Source organism: Nyctibius grandis, chromosome 4 (genome assembly GCF_013368605.1).
Source record: "Nyctibius grandis isolate bNycGra1 chromosome 4, bNycGra1.pri, whole genome shotgun sequence".
NCBI classification, from domain to species: Eukaryota; Metazoa; Chordata; class Aves; order Nyctibiiformes; family Nyctibiidae; genus Nyctibius; species Nyctibius grandis.
Genome location: NC_090661.1, coordinates 81,982,262 through 82,002,008, shown reverse-complemented (window position 1 = coordinate 82,002,008; position 19,747 = coordinate 81,982,262). Strand labels below are relative to the sequence as shown.

At 46.4% G+C, this 19,747-nt stretch overlaps 1 protein-coding gene across 1 annotated transcript in view; it reads right to left on the bottom strand.

The window, feature by feature from the left end:
- The window catches only part of SYNPO2L (synaptopodin 2 like), a 39,921-nt gene extending 20,912 nt beyond the window's left edge, over window positions 1-19,009 (bottom strand). Inside the window, exons 1-3 of the mRNA XM_068397961.1 lie at window positions 18,688-19,009; window positions 4,332-4,483; window positions 876-1,537 (exon numbers count right to left, since the gene is read on the bottom strand). Coding sequence (XP_068254062.1) covers window positions 876-1,537; window positions 4,332-4,483; window positions 18,688-18,792 — 919 coding nt within the window. The 5' untranslated portion in view covers window positions 18,793-19,009. The remainder of the gene's footprint in view (window positions 1-875; window positions 1,538-4,331; window positions 4,484-18,687) is intronic.
- Between the last annotated feature and the right edge of the window lie 738 nt (window positions 19,010-19,747).

The window sequence follows — 19,747 nt, the reverse complement described above, 5'->3', positions numbered from 1 at the left end:
TACTCCACTGTATTTTCCACCTGGAAAGGTCTTGACTAGTAGGGGTCCCCCTACAAGGAACTGTTCCAATGGCTGATTTACCAACTCCTGCTTGTCCTTGCTAGCAGCCCTCCACTACCAATACCTAAAACCAGATCAATTCTAACAGAGCCCACCAGCTGCTGCCAGACATGGACACCCTTGCTGCAGTAAGTGTCTTTAGAGAAAATATCCTCAAAAAGTTGATGTAGACAAGCCCCTCCCTGAGCTTGATAAAGTGAGAGAAATAAATGAGCTACTGACAACACTCTTTTGGGGCTATGCTGACTGAAAATTATCTCTGCTCGGTCCTTAATCATGTGTAATGCTACATGCCTCTGTGCCCACGGAGAGCCAAGCTTAACAGGGGGCTCCTCGGAAGCCCCTCGGAACGAGCACCCTGTGCTTGGACACACAGATAGCTAAGGAGCAAACTGAGCTGCTGTGAGATCTCTGAAAGGCCAGGCCTGGGAAATTTAACCCCCAACTTCTTTTCCGACACCATCATTTCCCCTGAGTCTTCTTCAGCACAAAGTGCTGAAGAAACCAATGACCTCCACCCTGTTTCCAGCACATATAGGTGCTAGACCACAGCTGGTTGCATGGCTGCAGCTTCTACAAGTGACTCCAAGATCCCAGACCCTTTCTCTCATCTGTTCCTTGGGACATCTTGGGTGAGGTAGACCCCAGTGCCAAAGCTGCAATAGGAGGCCCCAGTCCCTGCAGGTCTGACTTGACTCTGCTTCTTCCTAAGCTAGAGGAGCTAACCCTCTTGACATTTGCAGGAATGAGGCTTTTGGAAGGAGATCCAGCATAGGAAGAGGGCATGGGTGAGTGGCAGGGTGCAGAGGACTTACTGGCCTGCTTGGCTTTCTCTGCGTATGTGGTGGTTAGGTCTTCATCAACCGGGTGCTCCACTGGCCCCACCATGGGGATGAGATGGCGTTCCGCTTGGATAGCCTTGGTGGCACGGGGCAGGAGCATTGCCTCTGGAGAAGTCTCCCGTCCCTCTGTCGACGGTGGCTGCAACTGTCCCTCACTCTCCGAGAATGGAGTGTCTGTGCGGCTGCCAGGTGGGCAGGCAATCTCCCTCTTGGCCACCCCGCCGGAGCTGGCCACCTCAGCTCCCACCTGCGCAGCAGCCTCCGGCAGGCTCTCGTAGCCGCTCTGTTCGGACAGGGACACCTCATCCTGAGGCGCATCCACCTTGCTGTTGGTGCTGTTGGGCGGGGAGCGCGGGCTCTTCTTGCGAGCCCGGCGGTGCTTCTCCTGGGCCACATTGTCAGCATCGCTGTCCGTCTCACCGTAGTAGGCCTCACTGTCCGGCGGGGATGTGAGGCTCTCCAGGTGCTTCTGCGACCTCTGTGGCTGCGAGGGCTGTGTGGTGGCTGGGGCTCCTGCTGGTTCAGGGCTGAGTAGCTGTGCTGGGGGGCTTAGGGGGGACGGCGGGGAGAGCACTCGCTGCCCTGGAGAAGGGGAGCGCTGGAGCCGTGGGCCAGTCTGGTCCCCACCAACTATCCTGTGGGGAGAAGGAAAAGTGGTGAGTGACGTCTGGTTGGTGGGGCTGACCTGGAAGGAAACCCCCACATGTGAGAGAGGGGTAAGGATTGAGCCGGTGTTTCAGGGTGTCTTTCAGGTGGTACAGACACCTGAAGTGCGGACACCAAGGGCAGACTCATCTCTGACATCAGCTACATGCTCTCATCCTGATTTTCTGCTTCATGACTCTTTGAAAACCAGATGTTAAACTCTTGAAAATCAGAATGCCCTGAGAGCATAAAAATCTACCAAGCCAGCTTAATCAGCTCCCCAGGCATTTCTCCTGGGGAGGTAAATTCCTGCATAGCAAACAGTCCCCAGGACAGTGGGATGTACCCTGACAGCCTGCTGCTTGCCAGGCAGGGCCGGGTGGTGCCTCAGCCACCACACTGCATTCCAGCTGCTCCTGCAGCTGGGACTGCACCGTGGAGCTGTGTCAGCTCTGCAGATCCCAGCGTCCCTCAAACTGTTTTAGTTCAGAGTGGGCTCCAAACAAAGAAGTCAGTGCTGTTTATTTGCCCTGACCTCTATGTAGCAGTAAGTAGCAAATACCTAGAGAAAAGGCCCAAGTGTTTTTTGGGGGTAGGACTCTGCTATCCTGTGGTAGGAGTCCACCCTGATGCTCACTGCTCACTGTGGGACTGCTTCACAGGATAACTACCAGTTCCTGGGTTTTGACGACTGTACTACAGTCATGCCAGCCAGCCCAGTCCATGGTGGCATTTCCCTTTGGCTTAGACATAGCAACTTCTAGTTTGTAAGTCAGCTGGAAGGATGACTAGAGTAGGGGCAGGACAGACTGGGGCAGTCAGCCCAATTGCTGACTCTCGGAGGGAGAAGGGTCTATGCTGATGGGAAAAGAGCCAGTTCTGCCCTGCCTCTCCTCAAGAGTGAGTCTGGATTTCAATGGCAGTTTGACTCCAGACCACACTGATGGGGCAGGAACTTCTTCCTTCCCTTGCCAGAGTCACCAGGGCTTGTTAGGGCTATAAAGGAGCCCTAAGTACTTGCCTTACAAGCATGCATACTGGGAAGCCAGGCAGACAGCATTGCCTCTGTAAAGCTGTGGAATTCATGACGTGGATCCCAGTTCTGAACTGTGAAAAATTTATACTCATGTCAAATGCAAACCTTTGTGGAGGCTAAGGGTGGGGCAATTTCTTTGACAGTTTACTCTTTTAATAATATTTGCTATTATGAACTCTCACTGGGGAGCAAACTCAAAGCTCCCCAAGCAAAACCGCAGTCTTTCCTCTTCTTTAAATACTCGACCAGATAACTGAAAAGAACAACTGCTTCTAAGTCAGTTTCTCTTGTTCTGCACTGCCAGGTCACAATCTCTCTCCTTCCCTCTCTTTCTCTCTCTTCACACACATCCTGCACTGACAGAAATACACATATGGCCTTGCATACTCCAGAGTCATCCAGCTACGTCTCCTTTCTGAACGGGACTGACTGGTGTTTTCTCTGGGAACATAATTATGAAGTGGGAATAGAGATGTGATCAGAAAGGAATATTTGATGAGTTCTCCACTACCTCAAGATGAAGCCAACTGGTTGTGTTATTTCCAAACCATCTGATGTTGGCTCCCAAAGGGCTTTGAGAAACCTGCCTTTGTCACTTTGCTCATTCAAAGTGTGATTTTGGCCCACTGGAATTTGCCCAGGCACCTGTTGGCTGAAGATAGGCTCCGATGGGGTGAGATAAGGCCTTGGCAAGGGACCAGGAACTATTCTGGACACCTTGTGCAGGGCTCACTCATCCCACTTAATCACAGCTAGGGTATGGGGTGAGCACATCAGAAGGCACCGGCGCTTTCGCTGAAGCCAAGGGGAAGATCCTACATGCTCAGGCTTTCCTCCTGTAAGCACTGCCCACCTCTGCCCCCGCTTTACAGATGCCAGCAACCAGTGTGGCTCTCGCTCCCCACTGCTCACAATGCTCTGTCTTTTGAGTGCTGTAGAAAATTGCATCTCCCAGCCCCCTTCACCAGGGCCTTAATTCCTGAGGGTGACTTCTGTTTTAGCAGTAGTGTGGACTTACTGGGACCTCGCACAGCTTTGCTGCCCTTGTCTTTATATGATTCATTTACAGCTTGGGCCTCATCCAGCATGCGCTGAGGCACTGGATTAGCTTTAGCACAGGTAGAACCAGGGATGTTACTGGGACCATTTTTGTGCTTGAATTTGAGCCTGGTCTCCAGCATTCTGCTGGACTAGAGACTTTGCCAGAGGTACTTCTTCCTCCAAAAAGGGACTCTTACTTTGTGGAAGTCAGCTCATACCCTGTCAGACTACAATGGCTTACTGTAGTAAATACTTGGGTCATCTTTGTCTTGACTCAATTATCCACTGTGTAGTCAAATCCATTTCTACAGAACAGTTATTTACCCAGAATGAACTGGAGTCTCTGTTAATTGCTGAGATGAACTGCCCTATGGCATCTGCTTGCTTGAGGCCTAAATTGCTCATTCTTTGCAGCACAGCCCTCACACTGCAAACATTTCCCTCCAGCCTGAGGGGCAGGGGCAGGGAGGTCTGAGGTCAATTCAGCCCCAGGGCCAGGCACTCTGGAAAGCAGCCCAGAGACAGTGCAAAACTTTTGGATGGCCACATGTTAGCCATGGGGAACTCCTCCTAGTACACTCTGCAGTATGGAGAAACCAAAGGCTTCCTGCCTGCCTTCTTTCTCGTAGGTGTGGATAGCTGCTGCACTGCATAAAGCTGCCCTGCTGCCTGCACTGTCACAGCACCAGCCCTTGGGAGTAGATTACCTCTTCACGCGGATGTTGAGCATGCCGTTGGAGGAGTCGATGATCTGCATGGCAGTAGCATGGGAGAGGCCAGCACATGACTTCCCATTGATAGATACTAGCACATCATTTTCCCACAGGCCTCCGCGGCACGCTTTGCTTCTCTTTCGGATCTGGAAAAGCAGAAGAGAGAGGATAGGGATGAAGGGAAGAACAGCAGCTATTTAGTTCAGCTGCTTGTCTCCTGCTGGGCCTTCTATTGCCCTGTCCCTGACAGAATAAAATAAGTCCTAAGACTACTGTGCTGCCAGGGTGGAGGACCAGTCCTCTTGGGTGAGCCCTGGCTGTGCCTTTCAGTCTCTGTATTCCTGTTAATTCCAAGAGTCACTCTGCTGAGCATAGGCCTGACCTGATCACCAACCCAATTTGAGTCCTTCAGCGCAGATGAAACTCAAGAACACCTACATGCTCTTCTCTTCTTGTTCCCTATCTCCTAATTTGTTTAGGGAGTCTGTGTTTCAGAGAGGGAACAGGAACTCTTTCCGGACTATCCCCGTACATGGCTGTGTATCCTTCTGTATGCCCCTACTGTGCTTCCTTGGTATGATCCTTGACACTCACACAGAGCCCCTGCAGGTACCATCCTCAGGGAAGCTAACATCGGGAAGAGATGGTAGCTCCAAGGCACCTCCTGCTGTCAAGCATTCCTGCTCTAGTGGCTTTGGCAATGTATTTTTGGACATCTGCATCAGGCCATATGGTGTCCTGTTACACAAGTGTAAACTTGGAGTAAATCTTTAGCCTTAACAGGAGCTGTGCAGGATATGCATTGCTATATCTGAGAATGGAGTCTGGGTCTCTAGTTCCAGGCTAGTTCCTAGAGCTGGCCTCTCATGGCCATCTTACACCGAGTGTTTCCTTTCCCTTTTGTTCCATCATCCAACAGTTTAAACTTGTTACTGAAACCCCCAACCCAGCCTAGCCTTTCTGTTAGGGCAAGCAAGCGAACCAAATGCCCACTCAGCCCAAAACCACAGACCTCTCCCATATAGGCAAGCGATGGGATAGTCTTGTAGGACAGATTGGCACCCATAATGCACTCATTTTGCACAAAAAAAGAATACCCAGGCAGAAACACTGGGACAGGGCAAATCAGGCCCAAAGTAGTAATACGCTGGATTTGTAGATGCTTCTAGAATATTTCTTCAGATCTTGCAGTTAAGTGAGAGACAAATCAGTGCAGAGCTGTCTAACAGAGGGTGCAGTGAACAAACTGTGGCAGATCCCTGCAGACAGGTAATACACAGCAGGGCACATTATCCCATATCGTATAGCCTTGCTGCTCGAGCAACCAGACTCAGCTATAAAATCACACAAGCTACTTTGCCCGCACTCCCATGGCAGCCCCAGGAAAGAGAAGTGGATGTGAGATGATTGCTGCCCTGTCATTGTTTTTGCAGGGGCAAGAGGGGAGCAGGAAAGGAGAGAGCTGGAGCCCTGAGCAGGTTCCATGGCATGGGTGGCTGGTCTCAGGGCCCAGGCCCTCTGCACCCATGGGGTGTGTGCATGTCCAGGGCTCAGCCCTGCTGGCTCCTGTTGAGCAGGCAAGAGCAGCCCTCCTCCCAGGTCAGCCTGTCAGCAGGACTGAGAGGTGTTGGGAAAGAAGATGGAAAGAGGAGGGCTATGCTCTGAGTTGTTTGTGTGTTCACTGGCACTTTATCACTCTGTAGCCTCTCCAGCTTGACCCCAAATTTTGCCTGCAGGCTTAAAATAGGGACTGGCTCATCCCAGCTGCCACATCCCTCAGCCCCTGTCATTTTAGTCCTCTATTTCCCTCCTTGTTAATACAAGCCTGGAATGAGAACATGTGGGTCTGTGATGAACTACTGCTGAAGAACCACTTTTCTGCTGTTACAGTATAAATACTGCTTCCTGATACTCCCTCAAGGTGCAGCTATTTACCGAGAAGAGACAGCAGACACATTTTCCAGTGTTGCCTACCGACACAGCAGCTAATGCAGAGAGTTAGGAAGCTGAAGAGAGGTTAGAAGGAGGGTCTCCTTCTGGTATTCCCCAAAAATCCAACTGCTGCTCCATGGCCAAGTGCTTGGTGCTCAGCACTGGATGAGAACACACTTGCTGAGTATCTCTCCCAATTACGGAGCAAGGGGACTAGGGGTTAAAGGCTGTCAGCAGGTGCTCAGAGCATTCCTCACATCCCATCATACTCCTCCATGCTCACTGAAACCAACTGGGTGTGGGCTGGTGACCACCCAGAGCAGAGCCAATAAGCTTCCTTCAATCCTCTGGTCCCACAGTACTGCAGGACTTTGCAGGCAAGTGTGTGGGATTCCCAGGCAGGGAAGGTCAGGCTGTGCTCACAACACTGCCTGCTGCTGCTTCAGGCACCTTTAGATCAGAGTCATCTGGTGGGATGCAAGCTGCCACACATGGGCTGAGCAACGTGAGCAGGCAATGCATTTCTTTTGTGGTTAGTAAAGATGCTGGCTCTGGCTTGGTCTGTGCTCAGATTTTACCAGGCAGAAGGCCCACGCACTAAAGCAACTATAGTTACTTCAGTGCTGTTGCAGAAGCCTGCAAACTAGCTTTATAATCCAGAAGGGGACTTCTCCCTGTCTCCATTCCTCTTTGGAAAAACAGGACCAAGTCTCTTCCAGCACAGGAAGAGACCTACAGAGTCTGAAAATAGCATGGAAATGTTCCTTGGCTGGCAGACTCCCACAGGTTTACAAACCCCTCCCTGGAAGTTTATGAATTTGCTTCCCAGGGGCAGGGGGAAACAAACTATTCAGTTTCATTTTAATGACAAACCCCTACCCCACTGCATTTGCCAGGGAGGAAAGCAAAAGGGTTAAAGGCAGAAGAGGATTGTGCAGGGAGAGAAGGAAGAACGCATGTCATACAGAAAGGACAGGACTTAATCCACAACCATGTCAGCAGGGTGCAGTGTGCCGGACACTGGAGAGCCTCTGGACAGAGCCCAGCACAAGCCTGCCAGTTTTTATATGACTGTGGAGACTAAAGATAACCCATAGCCTGCACGTCTCACAGCGAGGGCAGCACTGAGCCTTTGAGGCCCCAGGCCAGGGCAGCTGCCCAGTCTGAAGGCAAGGCTCACTGCCCACCCTGAAGGTCAGGCTGCCCTCAGGCTCAGCCACTTGCTCCCCATGTCCAAAAGATGCCCTCTCCTGGGCACACAGCGAGGCACATGAAACATCACTAACAGGGAGCTTCTGCTTAGGCTGCAGACAGGTTGGAAGGTGTCACGCAGCAACTGTTCTGAAGAGATAGGAAAGGATGGGAAAAGCGGCATTTCAAGGAGAAATCCTCTCTGCTTCCTGTAGCAGATCCCTGGAGAGCTTTCTTGTGCGAGTGAGAGGCAGCACCAAGGGACTCTGATGAGTGGTCAGCGCTAGCCCCAGACCTGGCCCTGAGGGACTGCACTGTCTGACCTCCTAGCAAATACTGTGGGGATTGACCTCTCCTTTTGGGGGGAACCCCACAAATTCTCTGAGCCTCTTGTAACTAACTGTCTGTTGCACTTACCACTCCGTGCCTCAGTGGATGCACTCTCCCATGGCACACCTTGGCTCACATGGGAAGAATGTCCTGCTTAGATTTCAACTGGGTTTAGGGAATCCCCGTTTCAGGGCCTTACTGATTTATGCTCCTGGAAATACAAATTAGTGTGGAAAACTAGAACTATGAAGTAATGAAACACATTTACTCAGAAGATTGTCCATCTCACTGCCCTCTCAGCAGGACTTCTGTTGTGACAAAAGAGCTCCTGTCAGAGAGGTTTGGGTGTCTGCAGCACCTAGGTATATGCACATATATGTGCATGTTTTCTTTCATTACTTTGCCCTCTTCCTCTCATTGATCATATTGAATCAGACAGGAGGGAAAGGACAGAAGCAGCTGAGGGGAAAAAAGGAAAAGGGTGAAGGCAGCAAATGAGAATGAAAGGAAGAAGAAATGGTGTTGAAGGGAAGGCCAGTGTTAGGAGAGGCCAGGAAGGCCAGGGCTGGGATCAGGCTTTTACAGTACAGTACAAGTTTCCTTGTACAGCCCTGGGGAGACAAAAGGACGTGCTGATTATTGGACGTGTGTTGGGGGAATTCAGCCTAGCTTTCGGGAACAGAATGCAAGAGAGGAGAGGGTCAGACACAACTTGGCAGCATCTGTCCTTCAGTAGGGACTATATTTAGGTAGTGGTATGTGGGAGGTGAACACACGCTGGGATGCTAAGAATAGAGTAATCCTGTTAGTAACTCAGTGGCTTCACATCTTGCCTGAGTACAGCGCAGAGAACCGGTCTTGAAACTTTGCAACAACCCTCCCTGCTGGCCAGCACAGCTTCTTCATAAGAAAGGAAATATGCTGTGGGTAATCAGAAGTGGTTTGCAGTGCCTTTCGGGAATAAGCTGTAATAGGTTCATGCGATCTTCCCTCTTGCCTCCACAAGGCACTTCCCACCTCCTCTCATCGGGAGAGCTCAGTCTATAAGGTAGGAAGACAAAATACATTATCAGTTTTCCCCTAAGCTCCTAAAATCTTTCCAGCAGCAACCTAGCAAACTCAGGCCAAGTCAGAGTTGTATAATGAATACAATTCATCTTCCCATCCAATGCCCCTTCCACTCTCTGATTGCATCTCTCATCACACAGCTGCCTCCCTTCCCTCAGCAGCTACAATGCCATGGGGTCCAACACTCCATTGCAACCTGGCAGTGTTTACATTTCATTCACAGCCTTATGTGAAATGTAGTCCTGTCACAGGGTTCCCATGGAGAGGTAAGAACTGCCTTATTGTAGTATAAAGCATTACCAAAAGGGAATGAACTCAGGCAGGAGCCAACCAACATGTGAGTTTGCTCTTTCCAGAACTTCCTGCTCAGCCGAAATGCAGAAATGCAGTACTTGCTAGATGCAAGAGCAGAAACAAACACCCTCCATCTCTTCTTCTTTCTGAACATTTGTGTTGACATCATTTTGGTTACTGGAACAGTTTGTTTTTCCTCCAAGGCCAGGGCCTAATCTTTACTTCTGCAAGGAAGTATACCCCTGTTGCTAAAAGCACTAGAGTGGGATTCAGGAGACATGGATGATTTTTTGTGTGACCTTGGAGAAAACACTCAGTCTGTGAGCCATAAATGACAGGAGCTGGAAATCAGGATGTTTTTCAACAGTCTTTTGCTCTGGCTCCTAAATTTTCTTTGTCTGAGCTGCCCGCCTGGACACAGAGATCCAGTAAGATCCTTTTTCTATGCCTTGTCTATTAAGTATGTGAATAACACCACATCTTCATGGCAATGCCATATTTTTATTGGAAGCTACTTTACAGGAGAATATTTACTCTAATCCATTATAATTACACTAATCATTACAATTACACTTCTCTATTTAGTTCCAATAACTTCCTGACCAAACACTGTATTTCTGTTTAAGAGGTGACACTGGATGACTCGCCTCTTGGTAAAGTAGGTCCAGTGACTCTGCAGACCTACTTCACAGGTCACCCACAGTGAAGATTAATTAGGGAGTCTTTATATGGAGAAAGAAGGGAGAGAACACACTTTCTGGATGAAGGGAGGGTGGTGAAAGAAGGTATCTTGAGTGGCAGGACAGGCTTGGGTGGCTTCTGGGCAAAGGGTTTAGAGATGAAACTTGGTAGTGGCAGAGGAAGCTGGTGCTGGCCAATTGATTAAGTGCATAGAAGACTACTGTAATATGTTACCACCTGCAGTGTACTGGTGAGGGAAAAATTGCTATCCCAGTGTGGGAAAGATAGAACGATTTCTTTGGTGCACTATATTTAATTCTGATTTGTACCAGGGTGTACAAGCTGTTAAAAAACAAACGCAAGCAATTAGAGGTTGTTAGTTTTCTCTCTCTGTTGAAACCAACTGCCTTAAAAAGAGCATTTTTTCATGATAACAGAAGGGGGGGAAGAGAAAAACATCCCCAAACAATCCACCTTCTTTGCCTAAGCAAAAAGGCTAGCACAGGGCTCATTGCTGGGAACAAGTATCTAGCCAGAGTTGGCTGCAGGTAGATAAAAAGAGGCTTCATCTCCATGGCCTTTTGTTACTTGATGGGAGATTAGCCGAAAAGTGAGTTAAGTGTAGTACCAATGACAAGGAATAATGCCACATATACTAGAATAGATACTAAAAGTACTTGATAAGCATTTTACTCTCAACAGGGTAAACAGCAGGATATCAAGGGTTTTTTATATGGAGCAGGGATTCAGAAGGAACAGATATGTTTGTCAAAAAGCAAGAGTCCCAGTGCCCATATCTAGCTGCCAGGACAAAAGGAACTGAGCGTTCAGAAGAAACATGATTATACATGTCCCATGTACGTCCTTTTCTAGAGGCTCAGCCTTGCTCCTTTTGACAGAAAAGATTTTAGGATCAAAATCTAAGGGAATTAGAGCTCATAAGCAAATCTAGCCACCAAAATGGCTCTTTACAGGGACAGGCACTGTACTGGGACAGAAGGAGTGAGAGAGCCTTGAACATAGGGCAGAATCATCCAGAGACATGGCTTCAGTCCTCCAGAACAAGGTATTCTCAACCTTAGCACTGCATGCTGGTACTGTGCTCTAAAGGGCAGTGAGGATATGCAAGCTCTGAATAAAACCCTTACTCAGAACACAGGACTCTTCAGCTGCTATCAATTATTGAACAGCAGCAGTCTTGAGTATAATATGCCTCCACAGTATTTATGCTGAGAGACGGCAAACTAGAAGAAGACACACCTACATTTACTTTGATAGAATAAGGATATGATCCAAGACAAAAAAACACTTATGTTTGCAAAAAGTGATTGTACATAGCATTCATCATATTTGCAACTGTGGGCTACTGTACCAAAACACAGCACCCACTAACTCTAAGACAGCTTCTTGGCAATGGCCTGAGGAGGATAAGCACCATTGTTCTGCAGCAGCAAGGACAGGATCAGCCACAAGTACAGATTAGAGGAGTACCCCTGAAGTATTCCAGGGGAACTTTGGTACAGAGACCTTCCTGTGCCTTGCAGCATCTTTGTAGGCATCTTGTAGGTATGAATGCACAGGAAAAAACACGCTCAGCCTTCATAGATGTATTCAGTAGTTCTAGCAAGTAGCAGGTTGAATAATGCCAGCGAATGAACCTGGGCTCTGGACCGCAATTGTATGTAGCATTAAACTGTTGAAATGATCCTTGACACATCTTTGGCTCAGGCCAGCTAATGCTCTCCAGAAGAATTCCCAGGCACAGTTTGGGAACTAGAACAGGCCATTCCCAGAGCCACTGCCTGTGGGCAGTTTGCATGCGGCCATCTTGTTTAGGAGAATAGAAAAGGTTAATTTCTGGGCTTCGTTCTACTCTGTAGCAGCTGGCATCAGTGCCAGAGAGAGGTCCCAGGTACATTTAATACACCAGGTATAGATGTAACTTGTATGATTTCACCGCAACTGCTAAGAGTCATATGTCAAGAGATTCTTCCAGGACATCTGCCTGCTAATGGGCAAATAGGATGCAAAGACGAAACTGCCCAGACTCTTCACCTCTGCAAGGAGGAGAGGGAAAGCTTTTCTAGCAGTGTCCTTCAAACAGAAGTCTTACACAACTTGTGGAAGCAAAAAGCATGGGGCAGCACAGCTGTGGTCACACAGCAGAGGAGAAACCATTCAGGACAGTAACGTGTGAAAGAACAGGAGCTGACATCACACTTTGGCATAGGCATGATTGCCTCATGTCCTTTGGAGGGAAGGTAGGAAGTGGAAAAAAAATAAACAGAGTGAAGTAGCTTGGGCAGTGAGAAAGGAATAGTTTAGCAAATGGTTAAAGATTATCTGAGAGTAAACATGGAGTATAAATCAAGATTCTGGTAGTTAGAGGGAATGGCATAACCACCGATCCAGTCCATCCACACAGTCTGCTCTCTGTACTTGTTTTGGGAGGGAGTTCCTGTGTGAGGTTGCTTCCCTTGCAGGTAGCTCCAAGCCCCAGTGACGCACAAGGAATTGTGAACCAGATCATTAGCTGATACAGTCAGCAATGGTGATTTGCAACTGTGATGATATGGTTTTCTGTTTAGGCCACCTTCTTATCATTGTGGTGGAGGTCCTATCCCCCCATCTCTACTGGGAAGGAAGGGCAGAGCTCCCCTTCCAAGCTCTACACCTTGCTTACTGCTGTCCCAGCGCTGCGCAGAGCTTGCAGTTTCTCAGTCGGACAGCAGCCCTGGAGCCCCCCACATTCTCCCCACACGCGGTGACTGCTGGGCCCAGCTGCTCCTTGGAAAGTTCCACCGGCACCGCAGCCTGTGCTCCCTTGCTGGCAGCCAAGGGTGGCACCTGCCTAAGTGTCGACAGGCCATAAAACACATCCAGGAGCACTCCCAAAGCTGCTTTAGGCACTCCTTCCACAGCACTGGCAGACATATTTGGCCCTCCAAAACCAGCATTATCGAATTATTGACTGCTATAGACTAGGCTGCCAGCAGTGCTTTTTTAGGTGTGATGGTAAACATTTGTGAAAACAGAAAAAGAACAGGCTGCCCACCTTTCACTGCAAGGGGGAAAGGAAGAGAATGTGCTTGCAAATCTGGAAGCCATCAGACCTATTTGGGTTAGAGCTGGCAGCCTCCAGCAGGAATAATGTCACACGAGCAAAGGTGAACGGACAGAGCAGCTAGGCCGCGGGTCACAGGGACCCGTGGCACGTCATACAGGCAGCAAGGATATCTGGCAGAGGAGACAGTAGAAACAGTGAATTGTCAGCAGAGAAACATACAGGAGAAAGTGGAGATACGTGAGAAAGAGGTAGATAGGAGGTTGTGATGAACTGCTCTTAAACGACAAAACAATTCTTGGTTTTAGAAGTTACACAATCCTGTGTCACTGCTTCCCCTAACAATTCACTCCATTGCTGCAGAGTATTTGCACAGAACAGAGAACTGAAAGGAGATGGTTATCAGGGCCAATCCCCTGTTGTTTCAGATGCCATATTGTTTACCCCAGTTCATAAACTGATTGCAAAAGATCTTCAGTTCTTCTTCTAGATTGGAAAGTTGTTGCTGAACCTCCCTGGTTAGTCATTTTGTGCACATTTGATTGGTGACAGTGCTGTCCTATATTTGAACAGTGCTGCTGGTATTTGCCCAACATCTATTTGTAGACAGCAATCATATCTTTCAACCTTTTGCTAGGTGGAAGAAGCCTTCTCTCCTCCCCTACTTTTCTATAGCTGCTCTACCTTAAATTAATTTTTCTTGAAAGTGGCTGGCTCCATAGGTGTGATATTTCCAGTGAATTCCCAATTGTGCATTTGACAGTAACATCAGTGCCTTCCTATCTCAGTTAGATATGACTACCCAAGGCTCATTTGTTTATGTTTGTCTTTTGTTCAGAGATGCATCATTTTGCTGGCTCATTATCCTCTTGTGATGCACTAATACTCCCAGGTCTTTCTTCTCTACTGGAAAAGCTGGAAAGCCTCCAGTTTCCACTTATTTCTTCAGTATTACTTGTGCACCAGACTATGCTGGAGGTACAAGTGCCTTCCTTGCTTTGTACAGTAAGTAACTGGGTTTCCCTCTCATGGAATAAATCTTGCTTTGTATCAGGATCCCTAAAGGCAGCTTTGCATGCGCTTGCACCATCTTAAAGCTGCCCTGTTCATCTTCATAAAAATTACTTCCCTAATATAGTTCCATGTTTATGTTTCTACTTTGGTTAATTATGGCCTTCATGCTTATGTCCTATCTTACGACTTTTCTCAGACTAGCTATTTTACATTTTATTTAGTTTCAAGTGCATTTGATGCACATATCCTTATTGCAAAGAAATCCTCCACGAACCTGATGGTATTGTTCACCCTTACTCTCTTTTCATAATGGGTGAATCTTATCATTTATAGCTTCTCCTTGCCAGGAATGCTGTACATGTCAAGACCATGTACTTTTCCCTCAGCTTTTCTAAAATGAAAATCTTACCATCTATGGAGGCTTTTTGTTTCTTGCTTTTCTGCTTGCTTGCTTGCTTTCCTGATAACTGTTTCTGGCCAAAGATTTGTTGTGTTGTGTTGCCATGTGCACCACAGCTGCTGAGCTATACCAAATCAGCTTTATTTTGGTAAGGGGTAGTGTAAAATCCCACTATACTTCATCTGCTTTACTGGGTAAGAGTTAAAAGATTAATTAGAAATCACAGTAAGCCAAATATGAATGCACAGTAGTTTGATAGATTTCACTTAAAAGGACATTGCTGTAACTAAGAACAAAATGGGAGATCTTCCTTTCCTTTTTAAGTTCTTTACTCTTTATTTTCTCCTTCATTTGTTTCTCTAGTTCTCCATATTCCAAACCTTCCTAATTTCTGCAGAATTATTCATGTCCTCTGTTGATGTTTGATCCTGCTGTGTATGTGCCTGCTGAGCATATCAATGTCAGCTCATTACTGAGTTGGTATTTTAATACAACCCTAATTTAAAAATCATCTATTCTTTCTCACTGAGGGCTCCCCAGACACTAATACATTATCTTTTGCTGCTTCTTTTCTCTCACCCTCCACTTTTACAGTATCTGTTTTTATGAGACTGAATTTTTATGGTACCCCCTTCATATACACATCAGTATTGTATCCTTTGTATACACATCAGACATTTTTACCACTGCAAGTGATTGTTTGGGTGGAACAAAATGGTCAGTATGCGCTCTTGCAGGCGAGTTTAAGATGAACGGAATAGACATTTGCAGTTACAGATCTGGAACCATATAGTCAGTTGGCGTTAATACTAGCATTTCAGTCTTGCTTACGTTATTTAAATTTGAGCTTTTTTCTCAATATCCACTGGGCACTGCTGGAAGAAGCAATGAGTTTCCCTGATTCTGAGGCAGGCAGAGCTCGTTTAGCTCCGTAAGGTTGCTTGAACACAAAGCTAGTTATGACGTACGACCCAAGAGGCTGTCCACAAGGTATATAATTCCAGCATCTTGCTCTAGGTGTGCCCCTGAACCCATAACCCACAGGGAGTCGGATGGCACAGCAGCTCTGTGGCAGCTGATTCAGCATGTGAAGATATAGCTGCTTTTCTACCCCTTCGTGTTGTCTGGACTGAGGTTTAGAATTGGTCCCTTGCTTGGTCAAATGGTTTAAACTACAGCTATGCATCCTTTCAGTCTGTAGAAAAATGGGTTCACACCCCACTTCCAACACGTTAATTTACTTTATTTAGTTGCAGCCAGTTCAATACTTTGTGCTAGAAAGGATGGTTTGATTGATTTTATCCTAATCTCCATATAGAGAAACAATGAAAAGGTGGTGATGATGTAAACTTTAGAAAGAAGAAAGGCAAGAAGACTTGTGACTGTGTAAATTGATCATGTAAGATGATGAATTATGCAGGGCTTTGTAATACAACAAGAGCAACTCAAACAGGAAACCCCTCTTTGTGCAACACTTAGTCTTTGGAATGCCTGGCTGCTTGATGTTATCAGATCTTCATTAGGAAACTATGTAAGATTTAGTCAGACAAGTAAAGCACTAGCTGTTCATGTGTAGGGTAAAACACCAGGACTGTCAATTCTTATGTACTTCATAAGGTATGCTGATTATCAGCTGAGGTGAAAGCATTTCCCTCCACATTGCATTACTAGAAAATCAGATGCGTTGGTCAAGTTTATGACTTCCTCTGAAACACTTGCAGGAAACACAAAGGAAACAGGAAGCAGGAGATGGAGTGACCATTAACCTAGTCTGGTCTAGCAATTCCAGCATCTCTACATAACTACAATGTATATTATTTATATATAACTTACTTGCTATACTTTGTTCCTTTCCACTTACTAGGCCCAAATTAGCTTTTTATCGCTCTTTTTCATTCAGAAAGGTATATATATATGCCTGTATCTCCTATCACATTTTCTCCAGATTCATCCATGTTCCTGTTCTGTCCTTCTCCATTCTGTCCAAACAGGTTTTGCTGTAAGAACCAAAGTGCTGTATTTCTGTTCTGCTAAGCCAAAGTTTTCCTGGTCTCATATGAACACTTCTCTTTCTCCCCAAGAGTCCTTTCTTTGACAGCAACCAGCTTACTAATAGATCCTCTAATTTATCTAATCTGTCTTTCCATACATGCACAGCACATTCTTCACCGTACTAATGAAGATCATTGTGTTGTTATTTGACCTTACCTTTGCTAGGCAAGCTCAATCTCAGTGACACCTCCCACTGCCCACACTTCCCAGTGCTGCCCAATGGCACTGATCTCCTGGATGGAGGCCCAACAGACTGAATTGCTCATCCACATGAGTCCCAGCTCTAACGAATAGAGAAACAGACAATACTGCACTGTTTCTCCATGCTCCGTCATATGGCCACTATCCCTGGTCAGGCTTCTTTAGCAATGGGACCATTCCCATCTTCGGCTCCTAAAATATCCAAACAGACAGTGCTAATGATGTTTGCATTTTGGAAGATGCTTTGCAGGCAGCATTTTGGCCCAGACTTCATCCTGCTAGTGTCGATAGCAGAATCCTACCTGCAGAGGAATGAAGAGTTGATCTTTCAACTCAAAGAGCCAAAAACTGAGATTCAAACTTCTACTCTCTGCATGGTAAGAGGAGGACAATTAGGTTACTCCATGACTCCTGGGGGTTTATTCTCTTCTAAGCAGTTAATATTCAGATATGATCTTACCGGTTTCCCAGTAAGGATCCGTAAATCCTTTATTTGGAGACTGTTTAAATGGTGTTACCTTTAAGACAGTGAGTATGTATGGTCGCCTGGATGCCATTAAATTCTGGACAATAATAGCCCAAAATGATAATTATAAAATCAAAGTCCTGCTTGAAGAATGATTTCTACTTTGAGCCTCAAATGAATTTGTATTAATTATTCTTCCATAATTATTTTTTTATGCAATATCCAAGTATTGCAAAATATATATATATATATTTGCATTGCTAGACTTAAGGTAGGACACCCAGTCCTGGGTGAGAACTACTTCTAGTTAATACCTTTCTGGAAGTGGTACTAATCCTTGAGCAATATTCCATTCACCTTAAGGTGCAACTTAGCCTGGGTAATGGCTACTTCTTGCCACTGTTCAATCCTGAGTAATCTTTAAGACACTCAGTATCTCCTCATTTTTCAGTCCGTTTCCTGTCTATTGGGGGAAAAACAAGAGTCAAAATAATCCTAGACCCTACAGAGTTTATGTGGCCACTGAAAATCCCATTTTCCTAACCACCAGTGATGCCAGATACCTGTTCCAAGGATACTGATTCTTTCTCTTCAGCACTTGAAGCTCTATGATTATGCGCAAAAGTTGTTTTTCTGGAGAAAAGTAATCTTTCTCTGCGTAAGAAACAACCACTTCAGGGTCAAGCTATGGGATTCCAAACCACTTGGCAGAAGTTACACACAAATGCTCCTTGACCTGGGGTGAGCCAAACAACACAGAACATTTCATTTTAAAATTCTCTGTCAGAGGCACAGTCTACTTCAGGAAACAGAAGGAGCTGGGCATAGCATTTTTTCATTCCCGCTGCTGGGTGCCTTCCAGTGGGATATCCCAAGGTATAATTGTGTCCAGGCTAATGCAGCTGTTATGAGCTTAATAAACAGAGGACTTTTTTTCCTAATTTTTAAGCTACTCAGTAGTCTTTATGAAAAGAGAACAGTAACAGCTGTTTATCAAAAGTAGTGCAACTCAAGGTTCACGTTCATTCCTTTTTTATTATTTCATCTCCCATCCAAACAATTGCTTATCTTTAATTCTTGAAATGGAACTAATATTTGCTGCTTAGAGCATCAAAAATATTCACTTCAGACAGTACTGAGAAAGTTTCACCAACAGAAGAGACCCTAAGAAATGTGCATCTACTTTGAAAGCTGGAATATAGTAATGAAGTGTTAGGAACAGTTGAATTGAATTACAAATATGGCTTTTCTTCCTTCAATTTAAATTATTTTTTCTTTAGTTGGATGTCTTACACAAGTATTGAAGCTTCCAGATTTGAGCCCTTTTCCCTGCACTGTCACTATGGTTTTATCTCTGCTGACAACTGGGGAGAGTTGTACAGATTATAAAGATTATAAAGTATATGAGCTGTACAGCCCTGCACTGAAGCAGGTCTTCACCTGACACTTGTCTATACCTCAATAGCATCTATTTCAGGACGCATATCCCACCCCACACCCTGCTTGACCATTCCACCCAAGTTTTCCTTTTAAGATCTGCTGCCACAGTAAGGAGTTCCTGCATTCCTTAATGGTAGTGAAAGATGCTCGACTCAGTAGGGATATCTGAGTTCAGTGGAACAGCTCTGCACTCACAGTTTGCATCTCGAGGTCCTACCTTTGACACTTGAAGGGGTCTTTTCTGCTCTGAACCCCCTTGCAGACGGAAGCCCCAGGGGGCACCTCCTGACAGAGTGATGAGCATTTCTTCTTCAGCTCCCATGATTTCTGTGCTTTGGATATTTTGTCTTTCCAACTTCAAAACAGACTCCAGTTCTTAACAGGCGGTATCTTCTACTCCCATCTTCACAATTCACACCACAGCTTGCCGGTCCCCCAAGAGGCCCTCTGCTCACTTTCTCCTTCAAGTTCACACAGACACAGGAGGAGAGTTGAGACTGTCAAGTCCAGCCTTCCCTCCTCTTCTGGACTCTCAGCTGCTGCTCTGCCTATGATTAGACATTTGATTCTGCTCTTGGTAAGGGGCCAGAGTTGTCCTACACACGTGTCATGTCAATCTCACCCTCTGTGCCCCCCCACATACACCATGGATCTCTCACCCTAGCACGGCTGAAAATAGCGCACCTCCTGTCTCTCTAGAGCTTCATCTGACACTCTTAAAGCTGGAAGCATTTCAGTAAAAATTTTATTTCCACTTCCCATTCCAAATGCAAATCCTAGAGTCACCCAGCACTCAGGATTCATTAGTATGAGTTTCAGGCAAGGAAATGACACAGGCATAAACTTGTACAAGATCAGGTGATAGCGCCTGACCCTGAGAAATTGAACAAAATCAGCTTCCAAGTGGTGTGCTCTCCACCTGCATTTTCTCTGTGCAGCTAGTGTTACTACACAGTAGCACTGTCTGCCCTGAAAACCACAGGCAGACTATACACATAATGTGCTCCCTCTGCAGCTTGCTGCTCCCTGACAGACCCTACAGCCACTCCTAATATTAGACACCGGGACCAGAATAGCCAGGATTAGCTACACAGATGGGATTGAAACAGTTCTCTGCAGGGCACCGCATACGGAGACTCCCCAATGGCCAAGAGAACGGCTTTGCACCCGGGTCCTTCACTGTCTTCTCTTGAGGACCATGGCAGACAAGACTCCTGGCTATCCCAAGCCACCTTGATCCCATGGAGTGTTAGAGGAAATAAAATCCATGTTCCCCC